Genomic DNA, 20,780 nt, shown 5'->3' with positions numbered 1-20,780 from the left:
AGTGTTAATACCACTTTATAATGCCTTGATACAGCCACACTTGATCCAGTTTTGATTACCACAGTGTAAAAAAGATGTTGAGACTCTAGAACGAGTACAGAGAAGAGCAACAAAGGTGATTAGGGGACTTCCGGTTCTGATACGTGGCGACTCTGGTCATGTCTGGGGACTCGTCTCCAGTTCGGCCGGGTTTTCTTCGTCGGTAGACCCCTTAGTGGGTCGAAAGTCGCCCTGGAGGGGCGACCACTGAGGAGGAGGCTTGCTGGTGACTGCGGGAGAGCAGCAGCTTCTCCCGTGGCTCCAGCTATTTCCTTAGGGCCGACGGAGCAAAGATCATCCTGCAAGATGGCCGATTAACCTGCTGCACCAACCGAAGTCACACTTACAACCAAGCGTATCAGACCCACTGTGGAGGATCTGGGTGAGACCTTTTTTGCCCCTCTCTTTGCCCTCTTTGGTTTTTTTTAATTGCCTGTAAAAGCTTGGTTGGAATTACTTCCCCGTCTGGAAAAAACAGCTTTTGTATATGTGGGAAGAAAGGCGCTGAGAACAAAAAAATTTAAAGACTACATTTTATTTTCATTCATTTTGGGATACAGAAAAAAAGCTTTTTCGAATTGTATTATTATTATTATTATTTTGTATTGGAAGATTATTTCTTTCTCCACTTTTTCCTTTAAAAGATAGAAAAAAGGGAAAAAATGGTGTCTGGAAAAGATTTTTTTATTTACTGAGGACATCTAGTGGTGAAAAGTTAATATTGTAACTGTGGATTATTCTTTGGAGAGAAGGACCTGACCTTCAAACTATTCCTGGATAAGATAAGCTGATGCAGCTGTGGGAACTGAGGGGGTGGATAACTACAGTTTTTATTAAAAAGAATAAAGAAAGGATCTTCTTTAATCACTTTTAAAATGGAGAAATTTTACTCTCACTTAAATTGCAAGTTTATACTGGAAAAGATTTATGAGGCTACTGAAGAAATATGTGCCATAAGGAAAAGGATTACTACAGAACGAAGAGCCAACTCTACCCTAAACTCTCAAACTGACTTTCAGATCACATCTGATTACTCTATAAACCAAAACATACCAGAAGAGGAACTAAGGGAGATTAAAGAGGAATTTGCTACAATGAAAGAAATTACCACAGAACTAAGAGCCAGAAACTCTCCTTCAAATCTTAAAATTGATTCTCAGACTACATTTGACTATTCTACAAACCAAAATACATTAAAAGATGACTTCATTGAGAATACAGAGGAACTTATTTTACTTTACAAGCATCTTATTTATATTTTTGAGGATCAGAAAAAGCAAAGATTGAGATTTGAACCTTTAAAGCAGCGAGGCTTCTTACTGTTTCAAATAGTATTACAAGCAACAAAGAGAGACCTATCAGCGGAAAGGGAAGCTCTGTTGTGGAAACCTGCTTGGCATAAAAAGAAGCCTAGAATAAGATTGAAAAAAGAAACTTAAAACTATGTATACTGGATTTCAGGCATTTTAGAACTATAGATTGATTTAAGGACTAAGTTCTTGAGTTAGAAGTAAGAAAAATGGGTGATTACTAGAATACAGTATATACATTAAATAGAGTAAGAGTAATAGTTTTATTTGTATGAAAATTATTATATAATGGAATGAAGAATACTGAAGAGGTGTTTTAGATTGGGATTGAACTAATAATTAATTGAATGTTATTTTAATAAGATGATGTGTCTGTTTGATAATATGGATGTTATTAGGTTTGATAATTAATTGGATGAAATTAGAACCTTGTCTAATGGACTTAAATGATTTAAGGTTGATATTACTTAGTCATTTTAAAGAAATTGATTGATGGTTGGATTAGATATGTATAGGATAGATCAATATTTTAGTTTAATTGGGAGATATTAGTGGAAGAAGAAATAAACAAGATTTATGATAAAATTAAGGTATCAGGATATATTTGGAAGGGATACCTGATAATGTGGTTATTTAAAGTTAAATTTGATTATGGTATTGTAATTGCATAAAGCTTTAACACAGGTTTAGGATTAATAGAAATTTAAGTTAGAAATAGACTATTTTAAATATATTAAGCTATTTGAGGGAAATAGAGAAGGAATATTTAATGTACTGATTGAGCTATTTATACATGTTTTGTCTTTGGATTTTTGATTATCCCAGCACCACGGTGTGTTTTGAGCACTTTGTCTTAAGAATTAAAAAAAACAATAAAATTTGTTTTAAAAAAAAGGTGATTAGGGGACTGGAGTCTAAAACATATAAAGAACAGTTGCTGGAGTTGGGTATGTCTAGTTTAATGAAAAGAAGGACTAGGGGTGACATGATAGCAGTGTTCCAATATCTCAGGGGTTACCACAAAGAAGAGGGAATCAAGCTATTTTCCAAAGCACCTGAGGGCAGAACAAGAAGCAATGGATGGAAACTAATCAAGGAGAGAAGCAACCTAGAACTAAGGAGAAATTTCCTGATAGTTAGAACAATTAATCAGTGGAACAATGTGCCTCCAGAAGTTGTGAATGCTCCAGTACTTGAAGTTTTTAAGAAGAGATTGGACAACCATTTATCTGAAATGGCATAGGCTTTCCTGTCTGAGCATGGGGTTGGACTATAAGAACTCCGAGGTCCCTTCCAACTCTGTTATTCTATTCTTGTCTACCTGGTTGCAAGTCACTTTTTTTCAGTGCCATTGTAACTTCACTAAACTAATGGTTGTAAGTCAACTACCTACATTTAAGAACAATCACCCTTTCAGTAAGTATACTTTTTGCTAATCCATTTCCTCAAGAGGAAAAGCATGCAGAACCTACTTCCAAATAGCCAAGCCAACCATATATACTCATCACATAAGTTTCAAAGTTTTTGATGCAATGAGTAGCAAGGTTTCCATGCTAAGTACATTCCATACAAGTTCTCTAGATCAGACATGTCAAACTTGCATCATCACATGACATTGTGCGACATATCAGAACTTTTTCCCCATTTCTGGCAATGGAGTGGGTGTGGTTTCCTCGTGACGCATCTGGCCTGTGGGTTGGCAGATTGACACCCCTTCTCTAGATTATAAAAAAAGCCTCAACTGGTATGTTCCACTCAGCCAAACTGACTAAATTTACAGGCATGTAAGAGTGTTTTATACTCAGCAGTCATTGAGGACTAAAAGAAATTTTAGCAACAAAGCACAACTATGACTGAATAAATTCTGTTACAATATCAGTCTGGGGGGATTGCCAAGGTTTCCATATTTTGACAAATCACTGGTAACTTCTAAGCTCTACAATTGCATTTAAGCTTGATAACAGAAAGAAGTTTAACCTTAATGCCTGGAAACCCTTTCTGGCTTTTTACTGAAAAAAAGGAAGATAAATTTGTAATTTATGGGTTTGAAAATTAGAAACAGTAGTTTATGGAAAAAAGGAAATTATGAAAAAAACTTAGAAAGGGTATAAAATATAAATGCATTTATAACCTCTGTCAAAAGGACTGGACACACAAATTTATACTAGAAAAATAGAAAATGTTAATCTAATGAGGTTCAACTGTAATTGATGGTGCTATAATTTAAAACATATTACTCTCATTTTCAGAAGTATTTTATTATGTTATTACTGTAAAATGTATAATTGTCTCCATTTTTAAAATGATTGGTAGTACATCAGAACTCCATTTTTCAAGCTATACAGTGTTTACTCTGTACATGTTTATATCAAACTCTTTTTTTCCACATAACCCCTAACCATAAATAAGATGGTTTACAAAAATTTAAGAAACCGTTTTTTAGTAGCAGTAATGTTTTTTTGCATTATTGCAGCTGGAAAGGTAAGATAGATTAAGTAAACCGTATTGTTTTGCCTCCATCAATACATTTCAACTTCTTTCGATATTTTAGGCTTTAAAAATACAGATGACAGAATTTTCCCAACAGCTAGATCAAAAAGTAGTTTATAGCTTTGAGGGCCACAAATATTACATTAAAAATGGCTGGAAGCATTAATATTATAAATGGATTTTAAAAGGAATGTATTCATTGGACCAAGTGAGAGATGTACAATGTGGAAATATATATAAAAAAATCTGACAAGGTGTTGGCCTATATAAAATTTCAGAGAAATATTTGAAAACAATATTTCATTTTGATTATGTTTTAGAAAAACAAAGTATGAGAAACAGAGAAACAAAAACAATAATTGTGATTTATATAATGTTTTATTATACAATGGAATACATTGTACACCTGTACTTTCATGTTCTTAAAGCATGTGTAACCTTGAATATTCCAGAGATTATTAATACTATTAGTAGACACACAAACCCAATAACTTTTGCTTGATATCACAACATTTCAGTATGGTGACTTCTATGGATAACCTTAATTTTCCAGTGTATCTTATTTTATGAAAACCCAATAATCAACTTGGTGATGCATGATTAGTGCAGAACAAATAAGTATGAGAATGTTTTTATTTATAAGAAAATATCTAAGACTAACACTGATTCCATACTGATTGTCACAGATAAAGTAGTAGCACATCTCTGCCATAGACAAAATTATTCAAGATTGTATGCAGGGCTATTGCTGGAATCTTATTTACATAAGAGGCAGAGTTCTGAGTTGTTGGTACCCCAAGAAGGGAAGACTGATTGGAAAATTTACATCAATAATATTTTTTTCAGTATCTGGATGGTGAAGATAAATATACATTTCTCAAGTAGCAGGGGACAATCAGAAGTAAAGTAGAATAACTGCTTCCTTGATTACTTTGATCAGAAATTGAGAAAATGTATTTTGATATATGGGCAGATGCTTCTTGGAAAAAAAAGATTTGTGAGAAAAGCAATGTTATTACTATAAGAGGAAATGAAAATGAAAAACTGAGATAATATTGCTTGCCAGTTCTAACATAAATACTTAAATTAATATATTTACTTAATCTAATATTAAATCAGTTTATTTACTGACATTTGAACCACATATACTGCTTTGGAGAGGTGATTACTCTAACAATTAACAATTACTTTTTTTAAAGATATCATTACAGTTTGCCCAAATTCTTCAGCACAAGTTCAGAAGATAGCTGTTTTACAGAAAGGACACCTCTGCTGAAAGTTTCCATTAAAGGCAATGGGTAAGAGGTTTTTTTAAAAAATGTGTATCTTATTTGATACTGAGCCCTAGAATATATTATTAACAGCTGAAATCATAACTACTTTGAAGGGGGCTCATCCCTATGCTTCTATATATCATAAGTAACCTAACCATTAGAGAAAGAAATGCTAAGTATATACTATTTTAAATTTGTGAAGGAAACTTACATTAAATTCATTAATAACTATCAACAAAGCAATGCTGACATTCTCTTTCTTCTATAATAAAACAACTATTGTAGACTCCCTACAACTTATCAAATAATGGGGAGTTATGTGCTGGTCATGGATTTACAAAGACATTAATGAACAGTAGAAGTATACAATCATTTTTGAAAATATATTTGTAGTCTTCCTTCTATCTGGTTAAGATATATAAGTTTCCTTGGAGGTATCATTGGAAACCAATTCTTCTTCCTCCTAAAATCTGGGATATCCTGAGATTACTCAGGAGGATTCCTGATCAGGAGGATACTTTATTTAGCCATTTCCACAAGGATGACATGGATGATTTCATGGGATAGACTCCTGGTTGACTGATAACAATCAATAGGCTCTAAATGGAGCTTCCTGTGGACCAGATCGTTGAATGAACTCAATCTAATTCTAGGAAATATTATAGCATATTGATTTTCAGTTTATTTTGCTATTTTAATATGTATCATTTTCTTTTTATGATGGCTTTTGATATATTTGTACAGTGCTCAGAATCATTGTGAATTTGATGGCCATCCAAGGTGAATAAGTAAATAAAATAACTGATTACTCAAGCTTAGTAATGAGGTTGTGAAATAACATCTCCCTAAAACCCCAGAAGCATAGAATATTTTGATTGAAAGTGCTCTAATGCTGAGGTTTCTCCTGCAATGGAAAAGTCAGCATTGTTATTTATTGCAAAGGTATAAATGGCACATTAAGTTGTATTCCTCACAGGTTTAAGGAAGTATCATGTTCACAAGCAGATATATTCTAAAAGGATTAGCATCCTTGATTTCTGCTGTTCTTCAGTAGCCTTAGCTCCCAATGGGACAAATTTGAGAAGATCAGGCCATAATATATATTAATAGTTGTCCATGATGTTTTATAGGTTAAAGTATACAGATGTTCATAATACAGATTTCATCACAGATGACGATTCTTGGGAAAACAGTTCTGCCGAATTTGAGCAGAGATCTCAACCAGGAAGTGAAATGACCAGCTTGTCCAGATCTGCTTCCTGCTCGGAAAAATGTGAAATATTGGACAATTTTCATGTCAAATTCAGTTTATCCAAGATGAGGTATTGTACTGAGATTTTTTTTTCTTTTCAACAAATGAATAATGTAACACTCCTTTGCTAGAACTTGCTATTGATTCAAGCAAAACATTCCAATGAGATAGATAATAATAAAGATGTTGAGACTCTAGAAAGAGTACAGAGAAGAGCAACAAAGATGATTAGGGGACTGGAGGCTAAAGCATATGAAGAACAGCTGCTGGAATTGGGTATGTCTAGTTTAATGAAGAGAAGGATGAGGGGGAACATGATAGCAGTGTTCCAATATTTCAGGGGCTGCCACAAAGAAGAGGAAGTCAAGCTAATCTTCAAAGCACCTGAAGGCAGGACAAGAAGCAATGGATGGAAACTAATCAAGGAGAGAAGCAACCTAGAACTAAGGAGAAACTTCCTGACAGAACAATTAACCAGTGGAACAACCTGCCTCCAGAAGCGGTGAATGCTCCAACACTGGAAGTTTTTAAAAAGAGACTGGACATCCATTTGTTTGAAATGGTATAGGGTTTCCTGCCTGAGCGGGGGGTTGGACTAGATGACCTCCAAGGTCCCTTCCAACTTTACTACTACTACTACTACTACTACTACTACTACTACCTAATCAGATTTATAGTCATATTATAATACTACAATATTGGAATATAGCCTCCTTTATCTCCCTACAAAATATTTTATGTGAAATGATGCCCTTTTTATTTTAACTATGCTGTTAAAGTTTAAGTAGGCTTTGGTTGCTGGAAGATTATTGTTTTTATTTTTATTTTTTATGTTTAAATGTTTTTAATTATGCTTTGATTTGTATTCTCAGGTATATTAATTTTATAGCAGAAAGATGTGTGATAAAGTAAACAAAGAAATAATCCTAGGTATATATTTGGAAATACCGTATTTTCCGGCATATAAGACGACTTTCTAAGCCACAAAAACCTTCTTAAAAGTTGGGGGTCATCTTATACGCCGAGTCGTCTTATACACCGGAAAATACGGGTATTCTATTTTATTCCTTTACACATGTGGTTTGGTATATTACTCATCAAGTTTTCTCTCCCCCCCCCTCACTCAAAAAGAGTCCTTGATTGGTAGAGTGGCAGTGGGGAGAGCAATTAAACTCTAAGCTGTTTGTTTCAGCAATCTGTCCCCGCGGCTCACCTCTAGCAGGCGTGTGGTTTGCAGCTGCTTTTTGCTAACTTGAAGTCACAGGCTGGTAAATGCCTGTGGGTCTCAATCTGTCTCCTCGCTGCTTCGCACTTTCCAAGCTGGAGATCAGGGTGGGAGGGAAGGATTGGAGGGAGAGGGAGGAGGGAAAGGAGGCGTGTGTGTGTTGTGTGTGTGTGCGCACGCTTCTCCTCGCTGCTTTCTGAGCTGGGAAGGATTGGAGGAAGAGGGAAGAGGGAAAGGAGGCCACGCGCACGCACACACACGCTTTGCATTTTCCGAGCTGGAAATCGGGATGGGAAGGAAGGATTGGAGGGAGAAAGGAGGCGTGTGTGTGTGTTGTGTGTGTGTGTGCGCACGCTTCTCCTCGCTGCTTTGCATTTTCCGAGCTGGAAATCAGGGTGGGAGGAAAGGATTGGAGGGAGAGGGAGGAGGGAAAGGAGGCATGTGTGTGTGTGCACATGTGTATATGTCAGAAAGACGGGTGGGGCACGAGAGAGTTGCAGTAAATACTAGCCTGAAACCGGCTAGAATTCATGGGATGGAAGACCAAGAGGAGGAGATCCATGGAACATAATAACTGCGCTGCTGCAAGACAATATGGAATAACAGAAAAGATGGTTCGGGACTGGAAAGCAAATGAAAAAGCGTTAAAGAGTATGGCAAGGGGTAAGTGTGCATTAAGAAGAGGCACCCCACATTGGCCAGAACTTGAAAAACATATAGCAGACATGGTGAATGAGCATCGCCAAAATGGTTATGTAGTGACACGAAATAAAATATGTTTGTCTGCACTTCAGTGGGCCAAATCTAACCCAGATCACAGCAACAGATTTAAGGCCACTGTATCTTGGTGTACTAGATTCTTGAAAAGGCATAATATGGTACTGAGGCAAAAGACAAAAATGGCACACAAATTACCTGCAGATCTTGATAGCAAAGTAATTAGTTTCCATCGATACGTAATACAACAGCGCATTAAACATGGCTATGCCTGGAAATATGGATGAAACTCCAATGAATTTTGATATGGTTGGAAATAAAACTGTCCATCAAAAAGGTGAAAAAACAATTTTAATTAAAACAACAGGACATGAGAAGTCCAGTTTTACAGTGGTACTAGGATGCACAGCTGATGGTGCCAAACTGAGACCAATGATTATTTTTAAAAGAAAAACAATGCCGAAACTCAAGTTCCCTGTTGGTTGTTTTGTACATGTGAATGAAAAAGGCTGGATGGATGAAGAAGGGGTAAAGCTATGGCTTGATAATGTATGGAGCAGGCGACCAGGTGGACTTCTTCAAAAACGTAGTCTACTGGTGTGGGATATGTTCAGGGCTCATTTAACTCCCAGCACCAAGCAAAGGCTTGCAAGAATAAACACAGATGCGGCAGTTATTCCTGCAGGATTGACATCGTTGGTACAGCCACTGGATGTGTGCCTAAACAAGCCATTTAAAGATCGCATTCGAGAACAGTGGAATGAATGGATGGTTAGCGGCGAAAAGTCATTCACAAAAGGAGGAAACATGCGTGCTCCACAGTTGGATGTTTTGTGCAAGTTTGTCATAAAAGCCTGGAATGATATTGATGCAGAAACAGTAATCAAGTCTTTCAAGAAGTGTGGCATATCAAATTCATTAGATGGTATGGAGGATGACTACTTGTGGCAAGATGAAGAGGAAGCTGAAGCTGAGACCACACCATCTGATACGGAATTCGATCCATATGATGACTGCCTTACAAATGTACCACAAGATGTCATTGATATTTTTATGATATCAGATGATGAACAGGATGATTTTGAAGGCTTTTAAAGGGAAACTGTCACGCAAGCAAAACCTGTAAAAATAGCTTGCAGTTATGATGGGCGTTGCTGACTCGCCAGGGACTTGCCCGGCACTTGCTCTTTCTATTGTTTTTTATCTTCCTCCTATCATCATCAGTTCAGTTTGGTTGACAGCTTAGAAAACAAACAGCATGGCAGCTCCCATGGTTTTATTGTCTTATCCTTCCTTTCAGCTTTAGAGTGAATTAGGAAAAGTTTAATCCACTTGCACTGTTTTATGTTTATATGTTTGATGACAGCCTTATGTTTATAAATGACAGTTTTTCTGCTAAGTACCTGCATGTCACAAGCATTTGAATTAAAATTACCATATTGAAATCAAATCTGATGTTTTTTAATTTTTATTTGGTGTGCGTTGGAAGAGGGGTAGTCTTATACGGTGAGTATAGCCCAAACTCTATATTTTAACTGGAAAAGTTGGGGGTCGTCTTATACGCCCAGTCGTCTTATACGCCGGAAAATACGGTAAGCCTTACAGGGTTTAATGAGAGTTTTTTCTCTCTCTCTCTCTCAACTCTGTTTAGGCCCTTATCTGCATTTGAAAGCATGATTTGATTTAAAGAATCTTTTTAATCTATGGAATTAGTAAAGTAAAAAAACATAATTTTTCATACTATGTAACTGGTGACTAGTGGGAAAAAGAGATAAATTTAGTGATTTCTGTACCATGCGGTCAACTACAAATCCATCCTGTGACAATTCTGTAACATGTACAAGTTTCAGTCATGTAGATATAAGTTTATTCTCTCTTAGCTGCTACCTTGCTAAGAGGCACCCACAAAAACATATTTCCTGTTATGTTGGAAACTATTCAGAGATAGTTCTTACTGATTTTTTTTAACTTGGAACAGAAAGATGTACTCTAATTAATTAGATGAAAGGAAAAGAAATAGATTTATATTTTATTTCCAACTAGGCCTCAATACATTTTAAACATGTTTGCTCTTGAAAAGCATTGGAAATAAAGTAACTATAATCTACTGGAAAACATCACTACTAATATGTGCATTCCAGATGATTTAGTGGATATAGAATTCAAACAGATGTTTTATTCTATGATTTGTTACATATATTCATGTGAGAAAGCATGTCTTATCATCATCAGTCAGTTTTTGCTCCTATTTAGCAATCTACTTCTAGTTTGTTTGTTTTTTTTTGTTTCCCAGTTCAAAAAAACAGGTACATAATTTTATTTCTCAGAGATATTTTGGAACAAATCTTTCTTTTCACATATTGTGCACCAGTCTCTAAAAAGATTAAAGACTCTGGAAAGAGTGCAGAAAAGAGAAACAAAGATAATTAGGGTCCTGGAAGCTAAAACTTATGAAGAATGGTTTCAGGGTATGCCTAGTGTTAAATACTTCGTTCTCATGCGAATGACGAAGACACATGGCGATGATGAACAAACACTTTATTCTCCTTCTACAACAACCAAGCAAAAGCCAAAAGACATGCAAGCCTTTTATATGGCCAGAAACTCGGACAGTGTCAACCAATAGGAACAGAGCGTTTTCGCGCTTTGCGCATGTGCACAAGGCTGGCGCCGTTCTGTCTGGTCCCAGGCAGCTTTTGGAATGCCCAGGACCAATGCAACGTCCCGAACCAATGCACTGTCCCTCAAGCCCAAGGCCAGCAGATGGAGAGACCTGAGTAGCAGGAGTGCCCCAGTACTCTGTAGTCCCCGAGCACATGCCTGTGGTGCCAGAGTCAGGAGTCGCCTCCATGACAAACCCTTTTTCTGGTGACTTCCTCTTGGGAGCAATTGCTGAATTTCATCCCTTGATGGAATTCCTTTTCTCTTGCTTTGTGATTTATGTGGATGCCCCTGGTCAGTCTCCCTATCTGGAGCATTATCTGTCATATGTGAATACTGTGGATACCCCTGGTGTGACTCCCTGTCTGGAGTAATTTTGAATGTCTGGGATGACCACCTGTCTGGAGCACTTGCAGAACCTTGGGTTGACACCCCGACAGCCTCATCAGCTAGTGAGGGCCTGTTAGACCTGGGAACCTGTGACCCAGAATGCATATTATGGTCCTCCTCTCCCCCCAGAGCAGAGCCAGGAGCGGAAGGGTGGCAGTCCAGTCTCCAACGCAGTTGGTCTATGTGTCTGTGAAGAACGCGGCTGTCACCCAAGGCAACTTTGTATGACAATGGCCCAGAGACCTTGCAGACCACAGCTGTGACCAAGAGATGTCCAGGCCCATAGTTTCGTGCCCAAACCGGATTGCCCACCTGGAGTCTCCTAGGTGCCAGTGGTTGTGACACCTGTGGAGCCACCCGGTCTGGGTGCAACCTGTCCAGTTTGGTGATGAGACGGCGAACCCAGCGGAGTTCAGCAGGGCTCTTCCCTGTGGATGTACATGGTGTGGTGCGGTGTGCAAGAAGGAAATCTGCTAACCTGTGATGCCAATTACCGTAAGTCAGTTTCTTGAGAGCATCTTTGGTGGTGCGCACCATTCTTTCTGCCAATCTGTTGGAGGATGGATGGAAGGGAACTGACGTTGCATGCCGGATCAGGTTGGCCTGAAGGAAAGCCTGGAACTCAAAAGATGTAAATTGGGGGCCATTATCAAAAACCAGGACATCTGGAAGTCCATGTGATGCAAAACTTCCTCTCAACACCTGGATGGTCCTGGCAGTAGTAGTGGAGGAAACAGGAACAACCTCTAGCCACTTGGAATGGCTATCAACAACAACCAAGAAGAACTGCCCCTGAAAGGGCCTAGCATAATCTATATGCACCCTAGACCATGGGGTTTGAGTTTCCTCCCACCTATGTATTGGGGCCTGAGGCATTTCAGGCCGTGACTGTTGGCACAATTGGCACCTGTGCACCTGGGCCTCGATGGCTTTATCGAGCCCAGGCTACCAAAGATGGCTGTGCACAAGCGCTTTCATCCTGACTATACCAGAATGTCCCTCATGCAGAGAGATCAAGATTCTAGACCTCAATGAGGCTGGGATCACTACCCTGCTACCCCATAACAGGCAACCCTTGAAAGTGGAAAACTCATGCTTCTTGTGCCAGAAGCTTTGGAACTCAGTATCTGGGCACCTGTCAGGCCATCCTGACAACACCCAGGTCAGCACACATGTAAGTGTGTGATCAGTGGCAGTTTCTGCAGCCACGTCCCTAGCATTGAGGGGAGACTCAGGCAACTCCTGAATGGAAAAAATATTAATGGCAGGAGCAGGGTTTTAAAGGTAATCTGCTTAGGCCATCTGCATGGCCCATTTCTTTTCCCGGTTTGTGAACTAAAGTGTAGTCATATGCTGACAGGAAAATGGACCATCTCAGCATACGAGGAGAAATGATATGTGGGGTCTGTTTGTTAGTGGTAAACAAACCCAGCAGACCGTGAAATGGCGGCCATATAAAAATCATAAAATTTATTTATACCAGCCACTATGGCCAAGGCTTCTCTGTCAATTTGAGCGTAATTTCACTCTGCAGAAGACAGAGACCTTGAGTAATAGGCCACAGGGACCTGTGTCCCATCAGCCTTCAGATGGCTAAGTACAGCTCCCACCCCATAAGGAGATGCATCGCATGTGATGCAAACAGGCAGTTGTTCATTGAAATGCGCTAAAACAGCATTAGAAGTGAGCAAGGCCTTAACCTCATTGAAACTCTTGTCATGGACTTTAGTCCACTGCTGAGGAGCTGCTTGTCTAAGAGCCTATGTAACTGCTCTGCCACTGCAGCTTTATGTGGGAGAAATGCATGGTAAAAATTTAATAGCCCCAAGAAGGCTTGCAGCTCACTCTTAGACTTAGGGCTTATGGCCTGCTGGATAGCTTGCAATTTAGTTTCAGCAGGCTGAATGCCTTGGGCATCAATCCTGAATCCTAAGAAGTCAGTAGAAGTGACTCTTATCTTACATTTATCCTTCTTTAGTTTAAGGCCTGCTTTTCAAAAACGAAGCAAGACAGCCCTTAATCTTTCTGCTAAATTTTGAGATGACTCCCCAGCAATGAGGATGTCATTGAAGTAGGGACAGACCCCAGGAATACCTCGAAGTGTGCTCTCCATGACACATTGGAATATGCCAGGGGCTACATTTACCCCAAATTGCAGTCTCTTGACCTTGAAGGCCCCCCCTGTGAGTTACAATAGTCTGGGCCTCTGCAGCTGCCTCATCAACAGGGAGCTGTTGATAGGCCTGTGCCAGGTCAAGTTTCGCAAAAATGCGCCCCCCCTTGAAGGAGGCCAAAATGTGACTTACCACAGGCACCGGATAAGCGTGCTGTTGCAGCGCCTTATTCAGTGTGCACTTATAGTCTGCACATATACATATTTCCCCATTTGCCTTTAGAGGCGTTACTATGGGGGTTTCCCATGGACTAGAATCCACAGGTTCTAGAATGCCCTGCTGGAGCAATTTGTCCAGCTCAGCATCAATCTTACTTTTGAGGGCAAAAGGTACCCTCCTAGGCTTAACCCTGATGGGCATGATGGTTAGGTCTAACTGTAGCGAAATGGGAGGCCCTTGTAGGATCCTAGCTCTGAACTAAACACATCTGCAAATTCCTTGCAAACCTCTGCAAGACCCAGCGTTTGCAAGCTGTGCAGCCCAGTTACCTGGATTCCTAGAGCCTCGAACCAATCGAGTCCAATAAGACTTGTATGTTCACCCCCAACAACCACCACATCTAGGGAATCTTCAAAATCCTTATACTGTACCCTAAGGGTGGCCTCCCCCTTAACACATACCGTAGAATTTTGAAAATCAATGAGTATTAGATTTGATGGCCTGAGTTTAACTCGAAGGCCACTACTGCTACAAATCCTTTTAAAGGTATTAATTGAAATAATGGAAAGAGCGGACCCTGTGTCCAACTTCATCAGTAAGGGAACCCCTTGCAACCTTACATTAATGGAAAGTTTCTTCTTAAGGGGCTTGTGTGTCCCTGTTCTTAGAATGCTCCTGCACGATGCGCAGAAACCCACCCTGTGTTGGCTGGGGACCCTGGTACCTTTCTGAAACAATTCTTCCCGAGATTGAACCTTCTGGCGATCCAAACAGACGGATGCAATGTGGCCCTGCCTGCTACATGCCCTGCAAATGGCAGAGTGAAACCTGCAGTCAGCTTGCTTGTGGCATCCTCCGCACCTGAAGCATTGAAGAGATGCTAGGGCCTTGACCGGACGTCCCTTCTGCCTCCTCTCAGCTGGCTGGTGAAGTCTGTCGACCTCCTCTTCAGGATCCACTTCTGATCCTTCTCAAGCATCCTCTTGATGGACGGTAGCTGTGTCTGGACGATTCCTGGCGAGGTGCAAGATCTTCACAGCCCCGCCTACTGCTTCCTCAGCTGCCACCTCTCGCAACTCATCTTAGAAGGAGACATCTTCTTTTGCAAAAATCTTTTGTTGTAAGTCTCTGCTCCTTAAGCCACAGACAAAGCGATCTCGCAGCCTCTCTTCCAGATCCTTGAACTCACAAGGTCTGGCTGCTTGTCTTAAGGCTGCAATAAAGTCCGCAGCAGATTCATCCGGCCTCTGGTCTCTCTGCTCAAACGCGTGCCTCCAAGCAATGATGGATAACTTCGGCTGGAAGTGTTCCTTCAACATTTTCTTCAAGTCAGCATATGTTACTGACTCCAGAGGTGCAGGGGCCACCAGATTTTCTGCGATGTCAAAAGCTTCTTGTCCACAGGCACACAAAAGAGTTGCTGCCTTCAGGCTGTCTTCTCTAATCTGATTTACTCTGAAGTAGTTCTCCACCTGTGCTACATAGGAATTCCATCTCTCTGGGTGGGAGACATCGAAATCAGTCAAGTGGCCAATCTTCGACATCGTAAACTTTAGGACCTTCACCACTCGCTTGCAGATCATTAGTTATTTTAGTTCATTGCCTAATGCAGCTATGCATCTAGATTAGGGACAGGGAAATCATTAAATATCCTATGAGCTTTGCTGTCATCCTAGTTCATAATATATTAAAGTGTTCATAATCAGGGCAATATAACCAGGGCATAACCAGGGCAATTATATTGGGCTACTCTGTCTCAGAGTATGAATATGGATTGGTTGCTTCAAAGAGTCTACTGTATGAAATGTGAATGTCTGAACAAGTTGCCAAGCCTCACTAAGACTTTGTTCATAAAACAGTGCCAAATTTACACAACTGTAGGCAGAAGAGCACAACTACAGTTGTGTAAATTTGGCACTGTTTTATGAAGAAAGTCTTAGTGAGACATGGCAACCTGTTCAGAAATTCACATTTCACACAGTAGACTCTTTGAAGCAATCAATCCATATTTATACTCCAAGACAGTAAAGGAATAAAAGAAGAATATATTCTTGTTGGTACTGATGTATTGACTAGTTGAAGCCAAAAAACACAGCAGTGACTATTCTCTATTGTTAATTACTGTCACATAGAACAGCTCAGCTGGCAGCAGGAAGATATAATTCTTAGAATCAGTATGAAATCATGCCTATTATTTTTCTTCTGCACTCTTCCTTCCTTCCTGACCTTCCCTGTTTTATTTTAATTATGAATATAGGAATACATTAAAAGCTGTCCAGCTTTTCTTAGTTCTGTATCATTGCTGTATAAGCACATCCCAATATAATTGCCCTGGTTATGCAGAACATTTGGCAGCCAGTCCTGCATTATATCCCTGGTGCTGCAACAGACAAGCACTCTTGATAAATTGTTCCTGAAATACTTTCGTGCAGTCCTGTTGAATAAACATGCTGGAGTTTCCAGAGATTAAGGTGGTCTAAATCTGCATAGTTACAGTGAAATAGCTATGCTATAAGTGCTGCAGATCTGGAAAAAAAAACCCTCATTTTTTGGGGCAATCATCAACACGGTAGGCAAAAAATAACTGCAAACAAAGCAAGTCCCAAACAGCAAAGGTAAAACTTCAATACAATGAATTCTAGGGTAGATATTGGGATGTAATTGTGTATAATACCAGTCTTCGTTACAGCTAATTCAACTCATCAGAGCATTTATCTAATATGTTAAAGGGTTGCTAGTCAGTGAGAGTGCTTTTAAGTGTTATAGTTGATTAACAAGTTCCTATCTCCTTATTACTTAGTTGAGTTTATTATTTTAAGGATGTGCTTTTCTGGACATCTAAATGATTAGTTTAATGTTTCCTAATTGTTATTGCTATTATGGACAGTCTGTTTCTAGACATCATATTTTAAATTTAAATCTTAATTCAAAAGGTTAAACCTTTTCTTTGGTTTATGACTTTGCTAGTTGATGGAAATAAAGAGACTTAACTTATAACACACATTTAAGAACCTTAAATGTGTAATTATAATTACAGTCACACATTCCTTTTTTCATAAAAAATATGGAAATATAGTAGTTTCCTATTACTTTCTTCCAGAAAGTTTTTTGACTTCTTTTTTTTTATTGAAAGTTTTTTGAAATTTTACAGAAGAAAAAGAAATTCCCCTCCCCAAACCCTCCCAAACCACCCCAACCCTCCCCCAACCTTCCCAGAGCTGAATACAGGCTTAATTAAAACTTAAAAGAAAAATTTTTAAACACATGTAAACCATAAGCAATTAATTACAATAATTAAACAAATTATAAAATACTTTAAGACCAATATATAAAAAACAAAAAAAATATATCTAAACATACACTACCTATCTAAAATTTTCATTCAATCTCCATAATATCATACTTATATTATATAAAATCTATCCCTCTTTCTTTGTCATCAAACTCAAAAATACACATATAAACCTTAATTATACCATTAAAACAGAATATTCTTTTAAATACTCCTTAAATTATTAAACTTAAACTTCTTATCTAGAATTTTCATTCAATCTCCATAATCTTCTCTCCTCTTTATAAATTATTCAGAAACTTTAAGACCAATATATAAAAAGCAAAAAAAATTATGATTACAATCATTAGACTAATTATAGAATACTCTAACACCAATATAAAACTAAGAAAAAAGAAAAGATAATAATAATAAAAAATTAAAAGAAGAAAAAGAAGAACCCCCCCAAAAAATTAATAAGAAAATTAAGCCACCCTTAAAATTTTATGAACTTTAAGTGCAAATTAGTCAGAAAAAAACTAAACATTTTCTAATGTCATACTTATATTATTTAAAGTTTATCCATCATTCTTTATAAACACCCTCAAAAACACACATATAAACATTACTTATAACATTGAAATTCCCTTATACATATTTAAAACAAAATATTCCTTTAAATGCTCCTTAGATATCTAAACATGCACTACCTATCTAAAATTTTCATTCAATCTCCATAATATCATACTTACATTATATAAAATCTAATCTATCCCTCTTTCTTTATTATCAAACACAAAAATAAACATATAAACATTAGTTATACCATTAAAACAAAATACTCTTTTGAATACTCCTTAAATTACTAAACTTAAACTTCTTATCTAGAATATTCATTCGATCTCCATAATCTTCTCTCCTCTTTACCAATAACCAATTCCATCCACAGTGAACTGTAATCTATCAATAACCTGAAAACAATCTATACATTCTTTATCAATCTCTCTTATCCAAAAACCTCGAGAGAAGTGCTTGGAAATCTGCCCTTAAAGGTTGCTCCAAAAAGTTTATAGATCTTGCTTCTCCCGCAGACTCAGAAACAAATACTTGTGAGGCTTCCTTAACCTCCTTCTTCTGTTGCTCCTTTTCTTTGTGTTTATGTGTTACACGAGTTATCCTCTGCTCCTTCATCTCAACTCGTTGAGGCCCCTCAGTCTGAAATTTCCCAATTTTCATGAATATAGGCCCTTCAGACTGCAATTCTGCCTTCTTCTCTTCCAAAACTTTAGACATGATAGGTGGCGATGAACATACCCCCAAGACCGAAGTGTAAAACTCTTTTGCTTTGAAAACAGTATTAAGTCTATAACGTGTCCCCAGATAATTCACCACCATTCCAGTCGGGACATCCCATCTGAACAACATTCGCCTCTTTTTAAGTTCATCTCTAAAAAAGCAAACTCCTTTCTTCTTCTTAAAATTTTAGATGGGATCTCCTTTAAAATCATAATGTCTTGTGAAGCAATCTGAAACCTCTTATTGTAAAAAGCTTGTATAATTTCATTACGCAGGGATCTTTTCCCAAAGTAAATTACCACATCTCTTGGCAGATTTCTTTGCTTTGCCACCACAGAGTTAACTCTAAATGTTTTTTCAATTTCACTAAATATTTCCTCTTTTTCTCTGTCCAGAATCACAGCAAAGTCATTTGCAACCATCTCTCTCAGATCTCCTTGCAGAGACTCTCTCAAGCCTCTAATTCTTAAAGCATATTCCATTTCTCTATATTGAAGCATAAGAATCTCATCTTGAGAATTTTCCATCTCTTTTTCCATGCCTTCAAATTTTCCCTCCAACAGCTCCACTTTATCTGTAACCTCTTCTACACGAAAGTTCAACTTTTCAAGAACAGAGGCAAATCCTTTTAAAGCCAAAACTATATCTTGCCTCAGAATCCTATTATTTTCCACTAAAATCTCTTTCACTTCTCCCCTGATTTGAGATATAGCATTTCCCATTATGTCTTGCAAATCCTTTACCGTTAATAACTGTGCCGAAGGAGAGGGTGAAACTATTGATTTAGATTGTTGCACTGATGATATCACCGAAGAAGAAACCACCTTAGGAGCTGTGGGAATTACTGGACGCTTTGGAGCCATCTTAGAAAATCTTTACTCCTTCTTAAAAAATACCCCAAAAAAGGAGGGGAAAAAAAAAGTTAAGCAAAAAAAAAGGGAGATTAACTCCAAAAAATCAAAAACTCCTTCAAAAGGAGATCATTATAATAAAAAGAAAAAAGTTAAGAAAAAGAAAGAAAAGGAAAGAGAAAAAGAATAATTAAATAGAAAAAATCCGTTCCGTTATTTTTTAAAAGTACAAAAAACAAAAAAAAAAATCCTTCAAAAAATAAAAAAAAAAGTTAAACAGAAAGGGAAAATAATCCTCCTAAAATCCAAACCCAACATCAAAAAATCCGTTCCATTCTGTTCCAGTCATTTAAAAAAAAAAACACCAAAAAACCTGCCGATCGCCATTTTACTTTCCCTTTCAACAAAAGAAAAAAACAAAAAGAGGGAATAGAAGTAAATCTTTAAATTTAAAATCCAAATAAGATCGGAAAAAACAAAATCCTCTATTCAGCTCTGTCCGCTTTTTAAAAAAACTCACCAGATCACTTTAATCGCGGAGGTGGTTGCAGCGGCTTGTTTTGTCCCTAGAGACAAAAACAGCTGGGAAGCGGAGACAATCTGAACTCCGTGGGAGCACTCTTTTCACCCCCAAAAGAAAACCTTGGGGGTGCATCAGAGGCTCTACCACTATTCAGATGATACTCTCCTCCCTCCCTTTGCCCGGGAAGGAGGTTTTGAACCGCAGAACAGCTGATGTCTGCTGTTCATAGCGGTTCTAACACTTTCCCAGGAGGACGGCTACAAAGTAGCCACCATCGCGCGCGCAGATCCACCGGAAGTCCTCGTTTTTTGACTTCTTGCATCTAGTTCACAGCCCTGTATTCCCTGGTAGTCTCTTATCCAACTATTAACATTTTGCTTCCAAGCCAGACAAATTTGGGTAGAGGCACTGTCAACTGCTGAAACAAGACACGTCAGATATAATATATGTATCACATGTAGAATAGCCAAATTTCATTCTGTTTCAATCTTTCTCATCTCTAGTTAAAGAACAAAATGTAGACATATTGTACAGCATTATATAGTCTACTGCTGTTACCCTTACATACCCATGATATGGGCAGGAAAACATGAGTTATTTAGCTAATTAGCAGTTATATCAAGTGTCTCTAAGTGGCATGCTTGGAGTTTTAAGGGGCCTATGCCATAATGAAATGGACAGAACTTACCCATTTGCAAACATTTATCACTGTACATTACGGCCAATCATACAACAGAAAATAGTAATACTGAAAGAAAAGTAATTTGCTCAAAAAAGTAACCCTATGATAGAAGTGGAATCAAGTTAAAAGAACACAAAGACACTTCTAGAATTAACAATTTAGAGCTCCCAATGTCTGTGTCACAGAAAGAAAACCAATAAATGCAAAGCCCAATAACTTAGTCCAAAATATTGTCTAGATAAATTAAATATGTTCTGAGCTTTCATTGACAAATTACTTGTTTGCCGTTACAAAAAGCAAAACAAAGTACTTGTTTCTCACAAAACTATTCAGACAAACCCACCCACAAAAGCAAAACACTCATTCACATCTTATATCCATCTCTCTCTTCCCTGCCAGAAACTTGAGCAAAACTCACACCATCTCATATAAATTCAGGCAAAATGTATATTGCATCAGACAGCTC

The 20,780-nt window shown here is 38.0% G+C and overlaps 1 protein-coding gene across 2 annotated transcripts in view; it reads left to right on the top strand.

Annotated features, from left to right (window-relative positions):
* OCA2 (OCA2 melanosomal transmembrane protein) overlaps positions 1-20,780 on the top strand; it is a 348,360-nt gene that overhangs the window by 95,877 nt on the left and 231,703 nt on the right. For both annotated transcript variants that reach the window (XM_039319662.1, XM_039319661.1), the window contains exons 3-4: positions 5,039-5,137; positions 6,244-6,435. In XM_039319662.1, coding sequence (XP_039175596.1) covers positions 5,039-5,137; positions 6,244-6,435 — 291 coding nt within the window. The remainder of the gene's footprint in view (positions 1-5,038; positions 5,138-6,243; positions 6,436-20,780) is intronic.

The sequence above is a fragment of the Crotalus tigris genome, unplaced genomic scaffold (genome assembly GCF_016545835.1).
Source record: "Crotalus tigris isolate CLP2741 ecotype Arizona unplaced genomic scaffold, ASM1654583v1 scf7180000023606.2106662, whole genome shotgun sequence".
In the NCBI taxonomy this organism is placed as follows: Eukaryota; Metazoa; Chordata; class Lepidosauria; order Squamata; family Viperidae; genus Crotalus; species Crotalus tigris.
Note: the sequence above shows the minus strand (reverse complement) of the source record. Positions and strands in the feature narration are given on the sequence as shown.